The 25849-nt window shown below is 40.2% G+C and overlaps 1 protein-coding gene across 2 annotated transcripts in view; it reads left to right on the top strand.

Annotated features, from left to right (window-relative positions):
- The window catches only part of PLCB1 (phospholipase C beta 1), a 757711-nt gene that overhangs the window by 639796 nt on the left and 92066 nt on the right, over positions 1–25849 (top strand). For both annotated transcript variants that reach the window (XM_032295662.1, XM_032295663.1), the window contains exons 28-31: positions 7290–7366; positions 7473–7562; positions 9034–9091; positions 9701–9787. In XM_032295662.1, the coding sequence (XP_032151553.1) occupies positions 7290–7366; positions 7473–7562; positions 9034–9091; positions 9701–9787 (312 nt within the window). The remainder of the gene's footprint in view (positions 1–7289; positions 7367–7472; positions 7563–9033; positions 9092–9700; positions 9788–25849) is intronic.

Genomic DNA, 25849 nt, shown 5'->3' with positions numbered 1-25849 from the left:
ATATAGTTTTCAGTTTGCTTCTTTTACTTAGCTTTATGTCATGGTTATTTTTCATGTCATGTTTTTAATGCTTTTCATGGCTTCATATTATTTTATTGTATGAATATAGCTGAATTTATTTATCTGGTTCCCTACTTGAGGTGGTGTATTAGTCCATTTTCATACTGCTGATAAAGGCATACCCAAGACTGGGCAATTTGTAAAAGAAAGAGGTTTAATTGAACTCACAGTTCCATGTGACTGGGGAGGCCTCACAATCCTGGTGGAAAGCAAGGAGGAGCATGTCACATCTTTGGTGGATGGTGGCAGGCAAAGAGAGCTTGTGCAGGGAAACTCCCCCTTATAATTCTGTCAGATCTTGTGAAACTTATTCACTATCTTGAGAACAGCATGCGAAAGACCCACCTCTATAATTCAATCATCTCCCACCAGGTCCCTCCCACAACACATGGGAATTATGGGAGCTACAAGATGAGATTTGGGTGGGGACACAGAGCCAAACCATATCAGGTGGCAACTCCACATTGAATAGAAGTCTTGGTCAGACTTTCATGTTCATTTTTTCTTTGCAAGGAAAAAAAAATTACAAAGATTATTAAAACATTGAGACTCAAGTAGCTATTTTAGTGTCATTTCTATGTAGCTATAGACATTTTAAAAATAATAATTTTAAAGGTGTGAAAGGGCTGGGCATGGTGGCTCACGCCTGTAATCCCAGCACTTTGGGAGGCCGAGGCGGGTGGATCACAAGGTCAAGAGATCGAGATCATCCCGGTCAACATGGTGAAACCCCATCTCTACTAAAAATACAAAAAATTAGCTGGGCATGGTAGTGCGTGCCTGTAATCCCAGCTACTCAGGAGGTTGAGGCTGAGGCGGAAGAATTGCCTGAACCCAGGAGGCGAAGGTTGCGGTAAGCCGAGGTTGCACCATTGCACTCCAGCCTGGGTAACAAGAGAGAAACTCCCTCTCAAAAAAAAAAAAAAGAGGGGGGGTGTGAAAGAATATCTCATAGAATAATCAAGATGTTTGCCCTTTTTGTCTAAGACTTTCTCCTTCTGGAAAGAGAAGGGAGCTAGAAGAGATTATAGCTCTGGGTGGACAGGGCTCTCTCTGCTCACAGAGAAAGGTTGGACCATCAATATTAGCATAGTACTGGCACATAGTAGGTAAATATTATTTGAATGAGTGGTCAGGATGCACTCCCATATAAATATCTTCCATGTTTTTGCTTTTTTGTTATTGTTTGTTTTTTTAGAGACCAAGTCTAGCTTTGTTGCCCAGGCTGGAATGCAGTGGTACAAACATAGCTTACTGCAGCCTCCATCTCCTGGGCTCTAGTGGTCCTCCTACCGTAGCCTCCCAAGTAGCTGGAACCACAGGCATGCACCACCATGCCTAGCTAATTTTCTGTATTTTTTAAGAGGCAGGTCTCACTATGTTGCCAAGGTTAGTCTCAAACTTCTGGCTTCAAGTGATCCTCCTGCCTCTACCTTGTTTTTAAATTGTCTGTGATGTGTTTGCTGTGTAGGTTACTTAGTTCAGATGTTTTGTAAATTAATTTCTTGTAGAAGAAAAACAATGTATAGCAAAAATCCAGAGTAGATGCTTTGACTAACGGAAAAGAAGGAGGCATCTTTAGATAAGTGGAAGGGAAAGGAGATGTGTTGCGCCTGAAGTGCCTGAAGTGTGGATATTCTAGACTTGGCTTTTGGCCTATGTTCCAAAATTATCCTTCTTAGAAGAGACTCCAAACATACCAATTTCTGTCCACATATTTCTTATCCCTTTTGAGTTAGAATCAAATAATTATTCTCTTCCATGGAAACCATTTTCTCGCCCTCATATGACTAAACCAAGTGAAATTTAGCAGAGTTGAGAAGCAGCATGAAGTTTACTCCCCAGAGCCTTTTCTTTAACTCCTTAAAAGGTTTGGAACATTGAGCTGGGAGACTTATCATGAGTGGCAAACAAACCAGTAGAGGAATTGAGATGTGTCTGTTCCTTTGGGACAGAAAGAAAAAAAAAAAAAAAAAAAAATACCAAAAGTCAAAATTAAATGTTGTTTACTACTATTCAGTTTACCACATACCCTCTTAATTTATTTCCTAGGAAGTTCAAGTGAATCTTTGCTGCCTCTCTACCTTTAATAGTCAGTTTACTTTCAGTGAGTTTTGTGACTAATACGTGATTGAATGGTTCTTTGAGCAGAGCAAGCCTGCTAATAAATACACCAAAAGTTGGTATACCTTACCCTTAGGTTAGTCAAAAAGCATTTCAATTATTATATGAAAAAAATCACTCTTCTGGGTCTTATTTTCATGTCTCATGCAGTAGGAACTCTGAGCCCAAAATACAAAAGTTTATCTTGTATAGCGATTAAGCAGAGAAATTGTTTTATTTCTGTTTTAATTAGTTTGTTTTTATTTTGTCTGGATTCTTTTGATTGCAAGCCACAGAATTCCAGGCTGGACTAACTTAGGCCAGAAGGGTATATACTAGCAAAGTACACAGGGTGTATCACACAAGAAAGGGGACTGTCCAAACTCTGCCCCTGCTTTCCTCTGCATATTCATGTTATTCTTTTCCAAAGCTGTAGACAGGCTTCCCCTTGATAGAAAATATAGGTACTGATCCCTTCTGAGTTTTATTTCCCCATTGACATGTAAAATCAATCTTGGGGAAAACCTTGTTTGGGTCCTGCGATGACCAGGCCTGCAACCAGAAGTCAGAGGACGACTTACCCAACTTGGATTGATGCCTCCCCTGGACGAATTGCTTTGGACAAGGGAAGAGGGATAAAAAATATAGCAGCTCCCAAGGGAAGCATATGAGAGAGGCTATTCTCAGAAAGCAGAGGAAGTTCCTCCTGGAGAAGTAGTATTGGATAGAGAAAACTATAGCTGTACCCCAGATCCTCTTTTTGTAGCATAAAATAAGAGATAAATTATTGATGCACATATAAAATCCCATTGCCAATTTAATGTGAGTTGGACAGTAGTAGTGTACTATTTAATATTAACAAAATCACAATGTTAATTATTCCATCTCCTGGAGCTTCAGTAGACAAAGTTTAAATAAATATAGTAAATGCCGTGTGGGCAGCATTACAGTAAGAGTGACGGTCTTCTAAATAATAGCTGAGATCAGACTCAGTGACTCACACCTATAATCCCAGCACTTTGGGAGGCTGAGGCAGGCGGATCACCTGAGGTCAGGAGTTCGAGACCAGCCTGGGCAACATGGTGAAACCCCGTCTCTACTAAAAATACAAAACTTAGCTGGGCATGGTGGCACATGCCTGTAATCCAAGCTAGTCAGGAGGCTGAGGCATGAGAATTGCTTGAACCCAGGAAACAGAGTTTGCAGTGAGCCAAGACTGTACCACTGCACTGCAGCCTGGGCAAAAGAGTGATGATACTCTTTCTCAAAAAAAAAAAAAAAAAAAAAAAAAAAAGGGTTGAGATGGGCAGAGGTGAGGCTGTGTAGTAAGGCAGTAGGGGGGAGATGAAAGTGAGCACAGTAAAATGATATTTACATATTTTACGTATTAAACACAGAGATGTCCTTGTAAAGCACATACTCTGGGATTCCAGGGAAGCACCATTTTCATTTAGTTGCATGCAAAAGCCTCATTTAAAAAAAATACACCTGTATTTCACATTAAGATGCTTTTTCCTAAAGGAACAAAACTTAGCTTGTTAAGCACCAAACCTGTACATTTTTTAAAGTGTTTTCAATAAGGCAGCCTGTGGCTTGAATGTGAGCTTTCATAGCTATCACTGAGGTTGGGTTCAGTGTAGTTTTAAAACTTAAAAGATGTCATTCACAATCATTTTTTCAGTGCCTGTTTTGTATAGAGCCTGGGATTCTAAACATTTATTGAGAATGAAAGGTCGAAATGGTAACATCCTTTGTGGGAGCAATAATAAGGTATTTACATACAAAAGGTATGTCTGTAAATGATACCTTATAGGAAAAGCCAGTTAGGGAGCAAGACCTAGAGTTATCCGGGCAATCAAAGGAGAGAATCACCTAAGGCTGGCTTAGAAAGGCAAGGGGCAGAGAGAAGTTGAAAAGGGCAGAGAGAGGTTGAAATGGTTTTTTCCAGATTGTCTCCATCTTCCACAACCACCTGCATAATGTTTCTCAAACTCTAACGTGCACTCAGATATTCTGGAAATTTTTTTGAACCTGTAGATTCTGACTTAGTTGATCTGGGGTAGGGCCTGAGAACTTACATTTCTCTAATGTGCTCCTGGTGATGCTCATGCCACTGGTCCACGGACCACACTTTGAGTAGCGAGATCTAGAAAGCCAGGTCATCAGCTCAGAGTTTCTAGAACAGTGCCTGCTATTTAGTAGGTGCTTAGTAAATATTCATTGCATCCTGGCTGAATCTAATAGTTCAGATAAGTGTGTGTTCTGGGACCACCGGAGGTGGGAACTAGTTCAGCAAGGGGTAAAGAGTAAATGCAGGGGTGGGAGGGGCGCCAAGAGGGAGGCAAGTGGGCCCAGCAGACAGGTACCTTCTGGGAAGCCTAGAGGGAGTGTGGTGCTGACAGTGGTATGGAGCCTGACACCAAACCAACATGAAAGTCAGAACTGAGTGGGCAGAAGGGCTGTGAATTCTCAAGCTTAGCCCCATCATTGACCAGATGCTGATGTTGCTGAGGGTGAGGGCAGTAGGTGGAAGGAAAACAGTAAATATGAGCAGATGCTGGCATGATCCAGAAAATATTCTGAAGTCAGGTAAATGATAGAGATGAGAACATGGAAACAGAAATATAATTTTTATTGAATTCAAAAGAGTTGCTGGGAGACTTGGCAGTGGCTTGTAGAATGAGGGCGGGTCCACCAAGACACCAGCCAACTTTAAGTCTGGCACAAGGCATCCAAATCACCTGGGGAGATTTTGAGAATATTGATTCCCAGTTCCTACCCCTAGACATTTGAAGTCCATAGGTCCTGGAATCTGTATTTTTAAGAAGTTCCACCAAGTGATTCTGATGTTGCAGCCAAGGTGGGAGATCCCTGGATAACCCTCAGTAACTCCTTCAAGTGAGTGGAAGAGGAGAAAGGCCCTCTAAGGAAGGGACGGTGCTGGTAAGAGGACACTTTCAGCTAGATAGAGGCCTCACAGGAGACCCCAAGCAAATGGCCAGAGTCTTTGCACACTGGAATTTTACATCGAGACAGTTTGATAAATGGCATGACTACAAAGTAATGCCTCATGATTTGTTTAACTGTGATAATCATGATTAGGCAATCCCTTTTGAATGATCAAATACGCTTTCTGCTGACCCAAGCCCTAGTTAATATTTGTTCAGATTTAATCCACTTCACAGATGAATGCATCCAATTTCATGTCAATTTTAAATGAATGTGGATTCCGTATTGTAATTCTCTTACAAGCCATGGAAACTTGTTTGTCTGGGTTTTTACCCAGCTCAGCCACTTATCAGCTCTGGGGCCCAGAGCCCAGAACTTGAGCCAAGTGTGTCAGCGTGTTCATATGTAAAACAAAAATAATAACACCAACTGCATAGGGCAACTCTCAGAATTAAATAAATACATGTGAATCCATTGATTGATTGAGATGGAGTTTTGCTCTTATAGCCCAGAGCATGCCCAGAGTTGCTGGAGTGCAATGGTGCGATCTCAGCTCACTGTGACCTTTTGCCTTCCGGGTTCAAGCAATTCTCCTGCCTCAGCCTCCTGACTAGCTGGGATTACAGGTGCCCACCACCATGCGCAGCTAATTCTTTTATATTTTTAGTAGAGCCGTTGGCCAGGCTGGTCTTGAGCTCCTGACCTCAGGCGATCCACCCACCTGGGCATCCCAAAGTGCTGGGATTACAGGCATGTGTGAATCTTTTTAAAACTATGCCTGGCATATAGAAATTATCAATGGAAATGTCGTAGGACCCTCTCCTTAGTTCAGCTAAATTCGGGGTCCTTGTCACATGGCCACAAAGAAGGAGGCTTGCAAACAATTTGAAGGGTGAGGAGGCCAGGGTTTTATTGTGTAAAAAGGAAAAGAGGGAAACAGGGACTCTCTGCAAGGCCAGAGTCCCTGCTAGTGTACTTCCCACCTCACAGGTTGAATTCCAGGTTCCACCCAGGAAGAGGAGGGGTCAGGCTCCTCCCTGCTGCAGATGGGGTGAACTTCTGTGGTTCCATCCTAGTGTGCATTCCTCCCAGTGAGCAGGACAGTTGGAGTTTTTCTGGGGACCCCCTTATACTTGGCTATCTCAAAAGTTTGTGGTATTATGATTTGTCCCTGTTACAGCTACCGCTTATATAAGACTAGTCAACTCAGCTTGCCTTGTATATTTTGGGGAAAGAGAATCTCCATCCATGGGAAAATCAGTGGGGCCTTTCAGAGGTTGTCCACACCATCTATTTGGTGCTCTAGTGAGAAAGGTTGAGTCCAGTTGCTACAGCCACCTGAAAACCTTGCCGAAGGTTCTTCAAGTTCCTCGTGAAAAAAATGAAAAGATTGGCAGTCAGAAGTACCTTTACGTAATTGACAAACACTTATTGGGCATCAGGTGAATATACAAAAACACCATTGACACTCCCTTGAAGCTTGCTTTGGTAGTAGAGGTAAGACAATAAATACTTGTGTTCACAGTGATGTAGTGACAGTTCAATGACAGCACAAAGAGAATTTCTGATGTTCTTTATATCTGCTGGACATTACCCAAGCAAAAACATAAACGTCAACTTCTGAGATGGGTAACTCATGTCATCCTCAAAGCAATTCAACAATGAATGATAGTTGTGAGCCAAGAATTATAATTCACTGTTGATTATAACTTACATTTGTGTCATACGTATTTTTATTTTGAGTTGACAGTACCTCCAAGACATAAAGGCAGTGATAATCCCACTTAAAACTGAGAAAATGTAGGTTCTGAAAATGTAGGGTTTTGCCCCAAATTTCACTTTTAATAAGTCATAGAGTAGAGATTGGAACCGGGTTCTACACTGTAAGTTGTCTTTGTCTTCGCACTGAGCTGGGCTATAGTCACTGCCACAACAATCTAATGAATTCTGTTTAATTAAAAAGAGATAATAAGAATTTCATATTAAAACCCATAGGCCTAGTTAATGTGATGGTTCTAAATTGTCCTCATTGCCAATATTAGATGGCTGGCAGCTTTAACTATTCTGAAACATCTATCACGGATTTTTTAACTGTAGATTCTGTTGTTTGAGGGAGGTGGGGAGAAAGCTCTGTTTGCAATCATTTGAAATAGCAAACTGGCATTTTCTTTTTCCAGCTTATTCAAAAATTGACGGATGTCGCAGAAGAGTGTCAGAACAATCAGTTAAAGAAGCTCAAAGAAATCTGTGAGAAGTAAGCCTTCATTCCCATTACAATTGACATGTGCATCTAAATTTATTCAACGCAAATTCCCATCTGATTTGCCTCTTTTTTTCTTTTACTTCCATTGTAACTTCAGAGAAAAGAAAGAATTAAAGAAGAAAATGGATAAAAAGAGGCAGGAGAAGATAACAGAAGCTAAATCCAAAGACAAAAGTCAGATGGAAGAGTAAGTCAAGTGTCCCCTCTTTCCAACAGTTTACCTGAGAATTACTTTATTCTGTAGGTCAGAGTCACAGGTTCTTAACCAGTTAAAGACCCCTCCGTGAAGTTTCTCCTCTAGTCAGCCTTTCAAAAGATTCCTTTGGTAATGGAATATTATGCAGCCATCAAAAACGATGAGTTTGGGTCCTTTGTAGGGACACAGATGAACCTGGAAAGCATCATTCTCAGCAAACTGACACAAGAGCAGAAGATCAAACACGGCATGTTCTCATTCATAGGTGGTGTTGAACAATGAGAACACATGGACACAGGGAGGGGAGCACTTCACACTTGGGTCTGTTGGGGGGAAATAGGGGAGGGTCAATGGGGGGTGGGGAGTTGGGGAGAGATAGGAAGGGGAGAAATGCCAGATATAGGTGATGGGGAGGAAGGCAGCAAATCACACTGCCACGTGTGTACCTATGCAAAGTCTTGCATGTTCTTCACATGTACCCCAAAACCTAAAATGCAATAAAAAAAAATTTTTTTTAACAGGGAAGACTCAAACAAAGAGTAGTTCGGTCCACCTCGGGCCTTTTAGATAAAGAGTAAGCAAAAAGCTTCCCTCAGGGAAAGGCTAAATCCTCACTTCCTACATATAACCTTCCTGGTATTTAGTGAAAACAGAGCCTGTGCCTTGGGAGGAAACTGACTTTTGTCCTGAGACTGGCAGATTACACCTTTCTTACAGCAATGATATGAACTTTTTGGCTCACACTTGTAATCTCAGCACTTTGAAAGGTGTAGGTGGGAGGATTGCTTGAGGCCAGGAGTTCAAGAGGGGCCTGGGCAACATGAAAAGACTCTGTCTCTACTAAAAAAAAAATTTAATTGTCTGGGTGCAGTGGCTCATGCCTGTATTCTCAGCACTTGGGGAGGCTGAGGCAGGCAGATCATCTAACGTCAAGAGTTTGAGACCAGCCTGACCAACATGGAGAAACCCTGTCTCTGCTAAAAATACAAAATTAGCCGGGGGTGGTGGCGCATAACTGTAATCCCAGCTACTCGGGAGGCTGAGACAGGAGAATCGCTTGAACCCAGGAGGCAGAGGAGACAGAGCCGAGATCATGCCACTGTACTCCAGGCTGGGCAACAGAGTGAGACTCTGTCTCAAACAATAAACAAACAAAAATTAAAAAAAAATTAAAATCAGCTAGGTGTGGTGACACACACCAGTATTCCCAACCACTCAGAAGGCTGAGGCCGGAGGATGGCTTCAGCTGGGCAGGTCAAGGATTCAGTGAGCCATGATGGTGGCACTGCACTCTACCTGGGCAACAGAGCAAGACCCTGTCTCAAATAAATACATAAATTAAAATAAGGAAAAAAAAAAAAGAATGTTGAGAGTTCTGTAACCTTTCATCTAGAAGTCTGAGATTCTCATTTGTCGATTTTGGATGAGTTGGTATAATGATGTATTCGTCATTTGCTTTCAGGGAGAAGACAGAGATGATTCGGTCATACATCCAGGAAGTGGTGCAGTACATCAAGAGGGTATGTGGGCTCATCACACTCTCTCCTTTGCAAACCATGTGTGAACATTTGGTGAGCTCAGTGTGAGCTTCTGGAAGGAAATGTCATGCCTTGTCATATCTTTTTATCACTAGCACCTGCTAGTCATAGAGCTGCTTCACGGGGTGGGCACTCCTTAATCAACATTTTCTGCAAGTTGAATTGCAAACCGCTATGTAAAAGGGTTCATCTAAAAATAGACAATCAAGGATCATTTCCAAAGTCAAGAGCCCAGAAACATATTGTAAATGGGAGTTTTCCCAGAAGAACCTTTGTCATCAATGATAGAGATGATGGCAACCTCCAAAGGCTGTCCTTTTCTTTAAATTTGATGTCATAGAAATGTTCACATACTTATAAAAATGTAAGAACAGTCCAGTCCATTGATCACTACCTCCCACCCTATGTTTCTGTCACCCAGCTTCAACACTTACTGTAGTCTCCTATACTTGTAAGTGTAGTTCTTGATCAAGAGATCAAATAATCAAATGTAAGCCATAGATCTGTAAAACTTTCAATATTTTCTGAAAATGTGCACTTTTAAACATTTAGATGTTTAGAAGATGACGTTCCTTGTAACTTTTCTTATAGTTAGAAGAGGCGCAAAGTAAACGGCAAGAAAAACTCGTAGAGAAACACAAGGAGATACGTCAGCAGATCCTGGAAGAAAAGCCCAAGGTAAACGGAACTGAATCGTAATGCACAATTATTCTATTTGGTTTCCATTTAGTAAGAATAAAACCTTCCGGGTTCATGTAAGTACCTTGCACACAGTCTCAGATCAGTTCTTGCATATGAAACTTGTATCTTTCTCAATGAAGGTAAAAATATAGCAATATTCAGTGAGCATTTATCACCACCTGGTGAGCTTTTAAAAACCGCAAATGTACAGAACCCACCTCCAGAGATCTGGCTTTAATTAGTCTGGGGTGTGGCTCAGGCAAAGGTATTTTTATAGTACCTTTTCCCCTGGAGAATCAGAGGTAAACCTTCAGTTTGGTTACTACTAAAGTAAACTTCAGTTCTGAATAGCTGATGAAATGTTGTAATGCCACCCTCTGTCCAGCAGAGGATGCCCTGCACCAAAATCACTCTGGTTTTTGTCCAGCAAAATAGTCTTTTTTTTTTTTCCCCATTTATTTATTTTATTGCATTTTAGGTTTGGGGGTACATGTGAAGAACATGCAAAATTGTTGCATAGGAACACACGTGGCAGTGTGATTTGCTGCCTTCCTCCCCATCACCTACGTCTGGCATCTCTCCCCTTGCTATCTCTCCCCAGCTTCCCACCCCCCACCGTCCCTCCCCTATTTCCCCCCAACTGACCCCAGTGTGTAGTGCTCCCCTCCCTGTGTCCATGTGTTCTCATTGTTCAACACCCGCCTATGAGTGAGAACATGAGGGGTTTGATCTTCTGCTCTTCTGTCAGTTTGCTGAGAATGATGGTTTCCAGGTTCTTCCATGTCCCTACAAAGGACCCAAACTCATCGTTTTTGATGGCTGCATAATATTCCATGGTGTATATATGCCACATTTTCCCTATCCAGTCTATCGTCGATGGGCATTTGGGTTGGTTCCAGGTCTTTGCTATTGTAAACAGTGCTGCAATGAACATTCGCGTGCACGTGTCCTTATAGTAGAACGATTTGTAATCCTTTGGATATATACCCAGTAATGGGATTGCTGGGTCAAATGGAATTTCTATTTCTAGGTCCTTGAGGAATCGCCACACTGTCTTCCACAATGGTTGAACTAATTTACACTCCCACCTACAGTGTAAAAGTGTTCCTATTTCTCTACATCCTCTCCAGCATCTGTTGTCTCCAGATTTTTTAATGATCGCCATTCTAACTGGCGTGAGATGGTATCTCAATGTAGTTTTGTTTTGCATTTCTCTGATGACCAGTGATGATGAGCATTTTTTCATATGTTTGTTGGCCTCACGTACGTCTTCTTTTGTAAAGTGTCTGTTCATATCCTTTGCCCACTTTTGAATGGGCTTGTTAGTTTTTTTCTTGTAAATCTGTTTTAGTTCTTTGTAAATTCTGGATATCAGCCCTTTGTCAGATGGGTAAACTGCAAAAATTTTTTCCCAATCTGTTGGTTGCCGATTCACTCTAATGATTGTTTCTTTTGCCGTGCAGAAGCTGTGGAGTTTGATTAGGTCCCATTTGTCTATTTTGGCTTTTGTTGTCAATGCTTTTGGTGTTTTGGTCATGAAGTCCTTGCCTACACCTACGTCCTGAATGGTTTTGCCTAGATTTTCTTCTAGAGTTTTTATGGTGTTAGGTCTTATGTTTAAGTCTTTAATCCATCTGGAGTTAATTTTAGTGTAAGGTGCCAGGAAGAGGTCCAGTTTCTGCTTTCTGCACATGGCTAGCCAGCTTTCCCAACACCAGTTATAGAACAGGGAATCCTTTCCCCATTGCTTGTTTTTGTCAGGTTTGTCAAAGATCAGATGGTTGTAGATATGTTGTGTTGCCTCCGAGACCTCTGTTCTGTTCCATTGGTCTATATCTCTGTTTTGGTACCAGTACCATGCTGTTTTGATTACTGTAGCCTTGTGGTATAGTTTGAAGTCCGGTAGTGTGATGCCCCCCGCTTTGTTCTTTTTGCTTAGAATTGACTTGGCTATGCGGGCTCTCTTTTGGTTCCATATGAAGTTTAAGGTGGTTTTTTCCAGTTCTGCGAAGAAGGTCATTGGTAGCTTGATGGGGATAGCATTGAATCTGTAAATTACTTTGGGCAGTATGGCCATTTTTACGATATTGATTCTTCCTAACCATGAACATGGAATGTTTCTCCATCTGTTTGTGTCCTCTCTTATTTCGTTGAGCAGTGGCTTGTAGTTCTCCTTGAAGAGGTCCTTTACATTCCTTGTTAGTTGTATTCCTAGGTATTTTATTCTCTTTGTGGCAATGGTGAATGGAAGTTTGTTCTTGATTTGGCTCTCTTTAAGTCTGTTATTGGTGTATAGGAATGCATGTGATTTTTGCACATTGATTTTGTATCCTGAGACTTTGCTGAACTTGCTTATCAGTTTCAGGAGGTTTGGGGCTGAGACAATGGGGTCTTCTAGATATACAATCATGTCATCTGCAAATAGAGACAATTTGACTTCCTCCTTTCCTATTTGAATGCCCTTTATTTCTTTTTCTTGCCTGACTGCTCTGGCTAGAACTTCTAATACTATATTGAATAGCAGTGGTGAGAGAGGGCATCCTTGTCTGGTGCCACATTTCAAGGGGAATGCTTCCAGTTTTTGCCCATTCAGTATGATATTGGCTGTTGGTTTGTCATAAATAGCTTTTATTATATTGAGATAAGTTCCATCGATACCTAGCTTATTGAGGGTTTTTAGCATAAAGGGCTGTTGAATTTTGTCAAAGGCCTTCTCTGCATCAATTGAGATAATCATGTGGTTTTTGTCTTTGGTTCTGTTTATGTGGCGAATTACGTTTATAGACTTGCGTATGTTGAACCAACCTTGCATCCCCGGGATGAAGCCTACTTGATCATGGTGGATAAGCTTTTTGATGTGCTGTTGCAATCGGCTTGTCAGTATTTTATTGAAGATTTTTGCATCTATGTTCATCATGGATATTGGCCTGAAGTTTTCTTTTCTTGTTGAGTCTCTGCCGGGTTTTGGAATCAGGATGATGTTGGTCTCATAAAATGATTTGGGAAGAAGTCCCTCTTTTTGTATTGCTTGGAATAGTTTCAGAAGAAAAGGTACCAGCTCCTCTTTGTATGTCTGATAGAATTCAGCTGTGAACCCATCTGGACCTGGGCTTTTTTTGGGTGGTAAGCTCTTAATTGCTGCTTCAACTTCAGACCTTGTTATGGGTCTGTTCAGGGTTTCGGCTTCTTCCTGGTTTAGGCTTGGGAGGAGGCAAGTGTCCAGGAATTTATCCATTTCTTCCAGGTTTATTAGTTTGTGTGCATAGAGTTGTTTGTAATAATCTCTGATGATGGTTTGAATTTCTTTGGAATCTGTGGTGATATCCCCTTTATCGTTTTTTATTGCATCAATCTGGTTATTCTCTCTTTTCTTTTTTATTAATCTGGCTAGTGGTCTGTCTATTTTGTTGATCTTTTCAAAAAGCTAGCTCCTGGATTTATTGATTTTTTGAAGGGTTTTTTGTGTCTCTATCTGCTTCAGTTCTGCTCTGATCTTAGCTATTTCTTGTCTTCTGCTAGACTTTGAGGTTTTTTGATCTTGCTCCTCTAGCTCTTTCAGTTTTGACGATAGGGTGTCAATTTTTGATCTCTCCTTGCTTCTCATGTGGGCACTTATTGCTATATATTTTCCTCTAGAGACTGCTTTAAATGTGTCCCAGAGATTCTGGTATGTTGTGTCTTCATTCTCGTTGGTTTCGAAGAACATCTTTATTTCTGCCTTCATTTCATTGTTTATCCAGTCAACATTCAAGAGCAAGTTGTTCAGTTTCCATGAAGCTGTGCGGTTCTGGGTTAGTTTTTGAATTCTGAGTTCTAACTTGATTGCACTGTAGTCTGAGAGACTGTTTGTTATGATTTCCGTTCTTTTGCATTTGCTAAGGAGTGATTTACTCCCAATTATGTGGTCAATTTTAGAGTAGGTGTGATGTGGTGCTGAGAAGAATGTATATTCTGTGGATTTGGGGTGGAGAGTTCTGTAAATGTCTATTAGATTTGCTTGGTCCAGGTCTGAGTTCAAGTCCTGGATATCCTTGTTAATTTTCTGTCTGGTTGATCTGTCTAATGTTGACAATGGGGTGTTAAAGTCTCCCACTATTATTGTGTGGGAGTCTAAGTCTCTTCGTAAGTCATTAAGAACTTGCCTTATGTATCTGGGTGCTCCTGTATTGGGTGCGTATATATTTAGGATCGTTAGCTCTTCTTGTTGCATTGATCCTTTTACCATTATGTAATGTCCCTCTTTGTCTCTTATGATCTTTGTTGCTTTAAAGTCTAATTTATCAGAGATGAGAATTGCAACTCCTGCTTTTTTTTGCTCTCCATTTGCTTGGTAAATCTTCCTCCATCCCTTTATTTTGAGCCTTTGTGTATCCTTGCATGTGAGATGGGTTTCCTGGATACAGCACACCGATGGGTTTTGTCTTTTGATCCAATTTGCCAGTCTGTGTCTTTTGATTGGGGCATTAAGTCCATTTACATTTAGGGTTAATATTGTTATGTGTGAATTTGATACTGGCATTTTGGTGCTAGCTGGGTGTTTTGCCCTTTAGTTGAGCTGGTACTTGTTGTTCCTTTATATGTGTAGAGCCTCTTTCAGGAGCTCTTGTAGAGCTGGCCTGGTGGTGACGAAATCTCTGAGTACTTGCATGTTCCCAAAGGATTTTATTTTTCCTTCACTTATGAAGCTTAGTTTGGCTGGATAGGAGATTCTGGGTTGAAAGTTCTTTTCTTTAAGGATGTTGAATATTGGCCCCCACTCTCTTCTGGCTTGTAGGGTTTCTGCTGAGAGATCTGCTGTGAGTCTGATGGGCTTCCCTTTATGGGTAACCCAACCTTTCTCTCTGGCTGCCCTTAGTATTTTCTCCTTCATTTCGACCCTGGTGAATCTGACGATTATGTGCCTTGGGGTTGCTCTTCTTGACGAATATCTCTGTGGTGTTCTCTGTATTTCCTGGACTTGAATGTTTGCCTGCCTTGCTAGGTTGGGGAAGTTTTCCTGGATAATATCCTGAAGAGTATTTTCCAGCTTGGATTAATTCTCTTCGTCGCATTCGGGTATGCCTATCAGACGTAGATTAGGTCTTTTCACATAGTCCCACATTTCTTGGAGACTTTGTTCATTCCTTTTTACCCTTTTTTCTCCAGTCTTGCCTTCCCGTTTTATTTCATTGAGTTGATCTTCAACCTCTGATATCCTTTCTTCTGCTTGGTCAATTCGGCTGTTGATACTTGTGCATGCTTCACGAAGTTCTCGTGTTGCATTTTTCAGCTCCATCAATTCACTTATATTCCTTTCTATTTTGTCCATTCTCGTTAGCATTTCATCAAATCTTTTTTCAAGGTTCTTAGTTTCTTTGCATTTGGTTAGAACATGTTCTTTAAGTTCACAGAAGTTTCTTACTACCCACCTTCTGAAGTCTGATTCTGTCATTTCATCACACTCGTTCTCCCTCCAACCTTGTTCCCTTGCTGGTGAGGAGTTGTGATCCCTTTTAGCAGGAGAGGTGTTCTGGTTTCGGGTGTTTTCATCCTTTTTGTGCTGGTTTCTTCCCACCTTTAAGGATTTATCCACCTGTCGACTTTGTAGTTGCTGGCTTTCAGATTGGGTCTCAAATCTTTCAGATTGACGTTCTGTTTGTTGATGATGAGGTTATTTCTGTTTCTTGGTTTTCCTTCTGACAGTCTGGCCCCTCTGCTGTAGGTCTGCTGAGGTTCACTCCAGGCCCTGCTTGCCTGGGGTTCACCTGCAGCAGCTGCTGAACAGCAAGGGTTGTTACCAGTTTTCTTCTTCTGCTATCTTTGTCCCAGACGGATACCCGCCTAGTGTCAATCTGATCTCTCTTTTATGAGGTGTCTTTTTGGATGTATAGGGGTCAGGGAGCTGCTTGAGGAGATGGTCTCTTCTTTATAGGAGCTCAAATGGTGAGCTGTGAGCTCTGTTGTTGTTCATTCAGAGCTGCTGGGCAGGTACTTTTAGGTCTGCTGCAGCAGAACTCATAAACTGCTTTTTGTTCCCAGGTGCTCTGTCCCAGGGATTTAGGGCTTTATTTATGAGTTTCCGTTATGCTGCCACCTTCTTTTTTTTTTTTTTTTCCTTCAGACCTGCCCAGCCCAGCAAGGAGGCAGCCTAGTCGCTGTCGGCCTATAGCAGCTTTGCTGAGCTGCTGTGGGCTCCGCCCCGCTGCCGAGTCAACTTCCCTGCAGTCCTGTTTATATGGGTGTAGTTAGAACTGCTTTGGCGATGGTGGCCCGCCTCTGTTGGGGCGGAGTCTCTTTGCTGTGGCGGGTTGCCTTGGCAATGGCGGGCTGCCTCAGCAATGGCGGGTTGCCTTGGCAATGGCGGGCTGCCTCGGTAATGGCGGATGCTCCTCCCCCACAAAGCTGGACCGTCCCGGGTTCAGCTGCGCTTGCTGTGAAACTCTCAATCCAGAGTTTCTGATTGCTGTTCTTTTGTGGGGGTGGGACCAGCCGAGCCTGATCGCCGGGCTCCCTGCCTCAGAGCCTTTTTTAAGTTGGTGTTCCAGTCGCCTGTTGAAGAGGTGCCGGGGTCTGTTTGTTTTCCCCTGCGGCCACTCACTGCGCTGGCTTAAACAGCGGCACTGAGGTTTGTGGCGCTTTTTTTTTTTTTGCCCTGGAGTCTACTGTCCTGGTTCTCTGCTCAGTCCCCTTTTTGAACCGGCGATTGGGCGACTTCCCGTGGCTCCAATCGCCAGCCAAAAGGGCCCCCGGACAGGTGTATTTTGTACGGAGAACCGCGGCTCCGGGGCGCCGACAAAGCAGCTGCGCAGGGCAAAGCAGCGGCGCTGGCCGGCACAGCCGCGCTGGCCGAAACAGCCGCGCTGGTGACCGTGCAGCTCCTCTGCCTGGGAATTTCCTAGTCTGTGGGCAATAAAACGCGGCGTCCACTCACCCTCTGCGCTTTCACTGGGAGCTGCAATCCTGAGCTGTTCCTAAACGGCCATCTTGGATCGTCCCCCCAAAATAGTCTTAATAAACCAGAAAAAGCAAATCTTTTGTTCCCCATAGTAACAGTTAATTTGGCTCTGCTTCAAAATTATCTTATGCTCATTGTTTGGTTAAAATTAATTGTCTTATGAATATTAACTTTGAATGAACTGAATATCTTTAAATCAAATACTTTTGGGTTAGCAAATAGCATCTCAATATTAGAACGTTCTTTCCATTTTGATTCATCACTTAATATTTTTCTGTTTGTGGAAATTGTGTTTTTCAGTTTTCTTACCCTTCTATTTTCAGTTTAAAATATCTACTTTTAAAAGTGCTGCCATTCTACACCAGTATTTCTTGATTCCTCAAAGTTCAAAAGTTTTAATTGTATGTTTCATTCACCAATTTACTTCTTATAGATTTCTTGTGGACAATTCTAAATATATTTTCATGGTTATTTCTGCTCTTCTCCTTTCATATTTATTGTATATTTATTTAGTATTTTTAATTTCTAAGTGTTTAGGTTTGGCAATATAGATTCTCAAGCAAGAATTAATAATTACTTAGGTATGGTGCTAATTCTTAGTTTCTCCTATAAACATGTAGTGTAGATCTTCTCAGCCACCCGCACAGGTTAATTATGCACTCATAAAGTAGAATAAAGTTTAACATAATTTCAGAAATTACTATACTTTCAAATCAGGATTGATCTTTTTAAAATGCTCAGATATTTACAGTGAAAGATCCAGTTTGACTGAAATTTAAGAAATACCTTAAAAATAATCAGTCCCAGGTGATATATTCATATATATACATTTTCAATCTATGCTGTCTGGATTGAAATTTGTTATTACTTTGTACATCGACATAATAGAATTTGCTTTTGGTTGATGGCTCAGCTAGTTTTTGTATTTTAAAAAAATTTGTCTTCGAGAATATGGTTCTTTTCAGAGTTTTATTTTGCTTTCTTTTCACGTGTGTGTTTTGGTTCAACAATGTTAGCTATTTTACTTACAGGTAAAATGTGAATGTAAAATCATGAATGTGTTTAAATTACACAACTCTCAGTACAAATAACCCATATATACAAAGATTGTCATGTTGCTGCTCTAGGTCATCATGATTAAAATCAACCTCAGTAAATGTGGAAGCACCCTTAAAACTTCTTCTCTGGATATAACTGGACATGAAAAGAACTAATAATTTCGGCCAATTGATTAGCAGTCAGGGTGCATTAAACTGCAATTTTACAATAAACCCAATTGAAACTGGCTTCAACAGTTACAGTATTTAGTAAGTCACGTTGCTGCAAATTCAGAGGTACCACAGTTCTAGCAATTATTAATTTTGTGGCTTAACAATTTCATCTCCAGGTATTTTTAGAATTTCCGCTATTGTTGCTTCCAGCCCAGGCTGTAAACTCACGGTCATGAGGTGGCTGCCCTAGCTCCATGCATCATAACCTTACACAAAACCACTCAAAGGCCAAACAGCAAATGTCTCAATTTTGTAACCCTGTCTAGGATTGAGAAAAACCTTCCTATATTTCCCCCAGCTGGTGTTTCCTCTTTGGCCACAATGGCCTCATATTCTCATTTTTAAACCAATCATGGACAATTGGGAGTAACTTTCATGATTGGTTTAGAGTAATTAAGATTCATTCCCAAGACTAGAGAGAATTCAATTTCTCTTCAAGTCCGTGGTCATTGGGTACCTGAACAAAATAGATATTTTATCATCAAAGAAACAGAGGGGAAATGGCAATTGGGTGGACGTGTATCATACAGCGTGTATTACAGCCATGTTGATAACAATTTTTTATTCCTTTTTGGCCCCTTGGAAAGAGATCTGAAGTGTTTCTATGACTTTTTAGTAGATCTGTTGTCTCCATTTTTCATTGTAAATAGGTACCATGATGAATTCCTCTGTACTTTTCATCCATGAGGTTGTTCTGTAACCATCTTCTCATACCTGGATTTGAAGGTTGCCCTTGAATATTGTTGGTTCTATGTCAAACCCAAGCATTTCTTGAGGGTTTTTCTTCTTGGCTTAAAAGCGTTGTGCCTTAGAGCTGAGACTTTATTAATAAAATAATAAATCATGAGTGTTGACATGGTAAGACATAGTGGTTAATAAAGGGAAATGACAATGATAATAGGAGCAATAATAGACAGTAGAGTGAAACAGCAAAATCAAGTGTGAGGCATGTGAAGAAAGAACAAAGCACAGGGCAGCAAAGTAGGTATAATAAATGGGTGGTGAGGAAAGGCCAGCAAGCATAGCTGTCGCTCATGCTCCTGTAACTGTGGGGCATGGATCAGAGCTACAGTAGCACTAGCTTTGAAATAATCCCTCTCCGCACCTAGTACTGACACAGCCTTTGAATCTTGACATAGATATGAGGGAAGTTAGCAAAAGTCGAAACAAAATAAGAAACAACACAAGGAAATGAAACTAATCAAGAGAATCTTTAAAACAAGTTCATGGAGTTTTTTCCATTCAGTCAGAAAGATAAGAAGAGAGAGTGATTTTGTGACATCTAGAACTTTATGAACAGTTCCATTACTGGGTTTTGGATGAGGAACTTGAGTGCACATTGCAGCAGGTAATATTAAAGACAATTGTGACCGTCTTACGAAGAAGAAAGCATGCCAAACTTTCCCACAGGTTACTGAGAAGCATATAGTTCCTCCCTCAACTAATCTACAGATGGGATGAAGTTTTTTAACTAGAAACTGATCATGGCTAATTTTTTGCTGACACCAAAAGTATGTATATGCTACACGACATTATATTTCTCCCTGTTCTTCCATTTCTTTCACCATGTTGCTGTATATAATAATTTACTTTCTCTTCATCCACTTATTCTAACTAAAGTAATAATGTGCTTCATGTTCACAATCTTGTTATTAACAGGGAGGAAGCTCTTTTTACATTACTGTTTTCTCTGGGGTATTACTATTTTGAGCTATTCTGAACATTGATCAATCCCAATCATATCAGTATAATTTTCTAAGACATTGATAAACAACTACTTTGAAAGTAACAAACACATATTTTGCAAATCTTTCCACAAAAGAAATTTGAAAAGCTAAATGGCTTAAAGTTAACAGTTTTTCAGTGGCAAAGAAGTAGTTATTCTGGCTCAATTTAGAGCAAACTACTCAGGAAACTTCATTCAAAGTGTGTCTTTGCCAGCAGTTTACTCAATAACGTGCATGTCATCTGGAGTTCTCAACATTTTTACCATCCTGCAACAGCAGTGACAGGAGAATATGCCTCAATCAAAATCAGGCTAAAAATTTGTTTCAATTCTGCATGTGAGCCAGGACCTTCAGTCTTTCTTGTCCATATTTGGTAGGGGACCAAATGTGGCCAGCCACAATGTAAAAAGTTTATTTTAGATCGTCCTACTTTATGCATGCACCAGTCCCTTTTCATATGGAAAGTTCATTTTTTTCCTATGAAAGAAGACATTAAATTAGTTTATTCCTTTTGCAGGTAATTTTTGAGGACATTGGGGAAAACGGAAGTAGGTGTTCCCTTGAGGTAACTTATACAATAAAATATTTTGGCCCTCAATTTGACATAAGATGATGTTGTACATTGCTATACATAAGTCCCACTGAAACTTATGTTATAAACAACAATAGACACTCTTAGAAGAGAATACTTAACTCCTTTTCAGTAGAGTTCTGAATTCTGGAGAAACATTCAACTGCATGTTTTCTGGCGATGAGATTTTCGATTCAGTCCCTGAGTGTATGCGGGTTTTAGTTTTGTTTGAAGTGTGCCTTTTTATGAAAATCACAGTGTTAGAATTCTCAAGATCCATGAAGTAAACACTGGCCAGTCTTCTGACTCAGTGAAATAATTGGTTTCCTTGGGATTTGCATACATGGGTTTGCCAAAGCCAATAGGAAAGTATTTATGTGTACAAACGATGTTAGAAATATCTCAAGAACCCAACTGCCAGTGCAGAGGGAATCCATACCTTTTGTGGTCCTGCTCAACCCTGAATTGATCCATTTTTAAAATGACCTTCTGTCTTTTTCCTGAACACTTCAAAGATATTCATGTTAACATATGAAAACACTGTTGGCCGGGCATAGTGATTCATTCCTGTAATCCCACCACTTTGGAAGGCCAACGCGGGCAGATCACTTGAGATCAAGAGTTCGAGACCAGCCTGGCCAACATGGGGAAACTCTGTCTCAACCAAAATAAAAAGAAGAGCCAGGTGTGGTAGTGCGTGCCTGTAATCCCAGCTACTCGGAAGGCTGAGGCAGGAGCATCATTTGAACCCAAGAGGCAGAGGTGGCAGTGAGCCGAGATCATGCCACTGCACTGCAGCCTAGGTAACAGAGTAAGACTGTCCTGTCAGAAAGAAATAAGGAAAGAAGGAAGGAAAAGAAAGAAAGAGAAAAGAAAACAAGGTTAATCATGAGTTTCCTTGAGTCTGTTGTGAATATGCCAATGTTTATTGATCACTTTGCAGCCCCTGATCTCTTTGTAAGAAGAATTATCTTTTGAGGGGGACTTTTTAATGAACTGTCACCATAACCTCATAAAACAGTCAATAAATGTGTAATTTACTTTTTCTCTGATGCTTAATTTGTCTTTGATGCTTCTTAGAACACAGGTTTTCTGTTTTAATTTAGCTCATCATCAAGAGAGAATTCCAGGAAGCTTTAGGGCATTTTAATTTATTCCCAAAGAACATTTCATCATGTAGCTACTGGCTCTTTTTTTTTTTTCCCTCCACCAAGGGAATATAGATTGATTTTCCTCATTTCCCCTCTGACATCTTTGTAACAGGGTGAGTGACTCATCGCTCTGCTTGAAGTTAGTCTTGACGGACCTACCACTGGGCTCTGAGACAGAACTTTAAATGTGACTGATACTTCCCTGTGTTCAGGAGAGAAAAGGCAAACTTAGGGATTTTAAAATAAAAACATCTTTTTAAAAATAATGTATTTGTGCCTCCTCTAATCTTTTGCGGCTTGATGGTAAATGGATTCTCTCTTGCCAGCATCTACTGGATATTCTCCCAGAAGCCAAACTGCAGAATGGGAACTGGCTGCCTGTAGACAATGTTTCTTCTCATTGTCAAGTCTTAATTAACCACACAGTGGTTTGTTTTTGTTTGTTCTGTAGAAGAAAATTCTTTTTCATTTCTGTCCATATAAAGAATTTACTTTTTAGGAAACAAACATAGTTGTGCATTATTTTCTTGAATATAAAACTTAGACATGTTTACTTTCCTTCTGGGCAATACCAGGGCATTGGAACAATGTTAATTCCACTGGTCCCTCATCAATTTCCTTTTGAAATTTAATCCAATAGACTCTTAAACACATAAGACATTATTAGTCTATGGTATGATGATGGTTCATTTAGTCTACATATTCACAACCTTCTCTGTGGAACATTCTTTCTTGTATCCTCTGCCCATTTGGGATCATCGTCTTATACTTCCTCTAGAAGTGCCATTCATGCAGTGTACTGGTAGTAAATTCTTTGGGATCTTTATTTTTGTTTTTGTGCAAAGATGTCTTTATTTGTTTAATGTATTAGTAGATAAAAATCCACATTTCCTCCATTCCAGAATGTTATTTTCACTGAATATAAAATTTTGTGTTGGTGGTTATTTTCCTTTAGCACACTGAAGATAAAATTCCACCGCCCTCTAGCATCTATTGTTGCTGTTGAGAAGTTAACTGTTAGTCTTAAGGCAGTTCTTTCGATAATAATTTGTTCTCCCCACCCCCACCAACTGCATTTAGGATTTTCTTCTCATATTTTGTGCAGGTTTTCTATAATGTATCTAAATATGTGTTTGAGGTGACTAGATGGATCACTTTCCTCAGTTCTGCAAAAACTCTATCATGAAAGCACATATTGTGCTTCTGATTTTTCTTCTAAGATTCCATATATATTTGCATATAAAATGAAATGAAACTTTTTACTCCATCTCCTCTGTCACTGAACTGTTTTTAGTATTTTCCATCCTTTGTCTTTCTGTACTGCTCTGTGTGCAATTTTTTATTTGTGACCCTTTTTCTAATGTGCCAATTCTTTGTTTAAGCTGCTATTCTCTACATCCGCTGAGTGTTTAATTTCAGGTTTTATATTTTATTTTCAGCTGTTCTACTTGGTTTATTTTCAAATCTATAATCTGTGTTTCCTAACTTGTTGCAAGAAGGTGTTGTGTGAAATTCCTTACTCTGGGAAAGCCTCAGCTCTTAAATGTAGGTTCCTCACCCTTGAAGGCTATCAAAGGATGAACTCAAAATTTTCATCATGAGAAAAAGCCTATTAGGGTAAAAGCAACTTCCTTGCTTATTAAGTGTCTAGGTTCAATGTCCCCTTCAGTTTGACCCTGATCATTAAATTGTTGTAGTTCTTTGAGTCTTTAAAGATAGTTTTCATGGCCAGTCATGGTGGCTTATGTCTGTAATCCCAGCACTTTGGGAGGCCAAGGCAGCAGGATCACTTGAGGTCAGGAGTTTGAGACCAGCCTGACCAACATGGTGAAACCCTGACTCTACTTAAAAAAAAAATACAAAATTAGCCAGGCATGGTGGTGTGCACCTGTACTCCCAGATGCTCTAGAGGCTGAGGGAGGAGAATTGCTTGAACCTGGGAGGTGGAGGCTGCAGTGAGCAGAGATCATGCCACTGCCCTCCAGCCTGTGTGATAGTGCAAGACTCCATCTCAAAAAAAAAAAAAAAAAAAAAAAAAAAAAAGTTTAAGTATCAAACTTAGCCTCTTAATTGTTTTCAGTGGAAAGGATGGTCCAAATAACCTAACCAACCATTACCAGAAAAAGAAAGTCCCCACACTATGTTTCTAAAATTTTTGAATTAGTTAACATCTGTATCACTCAGGATTCAACTAGAGAAACAGAGCCAGTAGAATATTGTGTATGTGTGACAGTAATTGACTTATGCGATTCTGGTGGCCTGCTATCTGCCTCCTTCCCAAGGCTGTCTCCCTTTTTAACAATGGACCCTGACAGGCAGGCAGGAAGGGAAAATTACAAGTAGGCTTGGTGCAGAAGCTAAGCCTCTTTGTCACGGAGTTGAACACACACACACACACACACACACACACACACACACACACACACACCCAGCCCAGGAGTCAGACAACTAAAGGAAGACCCAAAGGGCAGGGGAAATGATTGCAGACTCAACTGCTGCTTCCCATCAACCAGACACATAAATCAACAGATCAGCAACAATACCTGCGTGTTACACAATGGCTGCTGCCTCCCTTATCAAGCTCTCCAATTCTCAGAAGAATCTCCATGGAACCCACAATAAGTGGAAACATATAGAAAAGGAACTCTGGGAAATATAGTTTGGCTGAGACAGTTGGCACAATAAAACACATCACACTGTTGTGTAAAAATCAGAAAATGTTTTATTTCAAAGATACTCAGTGTCTCTTGAAAAATTAGATTCTAAGATTATAATAGAAACATGCAAAAAATTTCTAAAGCTAAGAAGAGGCTGTCCCTTAGGGCTGAATGGTACTCCAGAGGCTGTTTAATAAATTTCTATTGTCTATTGGCCCCTATAAGGCAGCCGAGTTTGAAATTTAAACAAAAGTTGTAACTTAAATTCACATGGATGCCGTTGATTTCTCCCCTTTTTCTTCACCATATCAACTTTATTTCTCCTCCTTTGTCCATATTTTTCTTTCCTGAGGATGAGAAAATGTGGACATAGAGTGATATTGGATAGAGGGCAGAGGTTCAGAAGAGAATCTTCCCCACCTGCTGTGCAGGGGCTACATGTCGGCGGAGTTCAGAGCCTTCCCAGCAAACAGTGATTTTAACACCAGGAATAGGATGAAGTGGACTTTACCACATTGGCTTTCATCTGCCCACCTGCCATACATGAAGTGTCCGCACCCTTGGATGGAAAACCTTTGGGGCGTATTTCCACTTCTACTTCTGTGTGCCTGTCATTGGGCATGATTTCTATGAATTTTGCTAATACTTATTAGTTTTTTTGATACTCAGTGTATCTCTTTTTTTAAAAAGCCCTGTTTTGATATAACTAGGATAGTGAAAATTGTCAAACACACACACATCTCAAACAATTTAAAACAAATGATGTAAAAGTTTAATTGATTTCCAGAAACCATTACCTGATCTAACTATGACCTTCAATATTTTAAAGGGAAATGAAGGCCAACCTCAAACCAAGAGAAATACTGTCATCCTTTGGTATCTATGGATGATTGGTTCCAGGACTCCCCTCAGATACCAAAATCCACAGATGCTCAAGTGGAAATCCTTTATATAGCATTGTATAGTATTTGCACATAACCTATGCACATTCTCCCACGTACTTTTTCATTTCTAGGTTATTTATAATACCTAATACAAAGTAAGTTCTATGTAAATAGTTGTCATACTGTATTGTTTAGGGAATAATATCAAGAAAAAAAGTCTGTACCTGTTCAGTAGAGACACAACCATCCACTTAACGTTTTTTCTAAATAGTTTTGATCCAAAAGTGGTTGAATCCACAAATGTGGAACCCATGGATATGAAGGGATGACTGTATTTACCTACAGAAAATCCGAAGGGGAAATCTAGGTGCTTTGAAATATTTGATGATGAAATACTTGGAGATGAGAGAAAAAGCTATTACATGAGGGCAAACGCAGGAATACTGTGTGGAAGAAAATAATGAAGAAAGCTTTCCTTCCAAATAGGAAAGCAGTTGCTAAGCGCAGGATTACATTATCTGTTTTCCATGTATTATAGCTAAGGCCATATTCGTGCAACAAATTTCACTACTTGAGAGTACTGTTTATCAATTTTCTGTCAACAGAAATCAACAGACACAAGTGTTCTGTGTTTATTATAATCATTAGTTGAGGTTAATCTTTGAATTTAACAAGGAGATGTTTGAATTTCCTAAAATAATATTTTCAGATTTTAAAGAGTCACACACACCCATATATACAATAACACATATTTATATACACACACAAACAACTTTATACAATGGAAAGACGCTTATCAGATGAACCATTTTGGCATAAAAATGGATTTTGCCCGAACTAATTATGCTAGTATATGAAAATTCC

The sequence above is a fragment of the Sapajus apella genome, unplaced genomic scaffold (assembly GCF_009761245.1).
Source record: "Sapajus apella isolate SASKATOON/1434 unplaced genomic scaffold, GSC_monkey_1.0 scaffold33, whole genome shotgun sequence".
In the NCBI taxonomy this organism is placed as follows: Eukaryota; Metazoa; Chordata; class Mammalia; order Primates; family Cebidae; genus Sapajus; species Sapajus apella.
The sequence above is the reverse complement of the archived record's forward strand: the minus strand, read 5'-3'. Positions and strand labels throughout refer to the sequence as shown.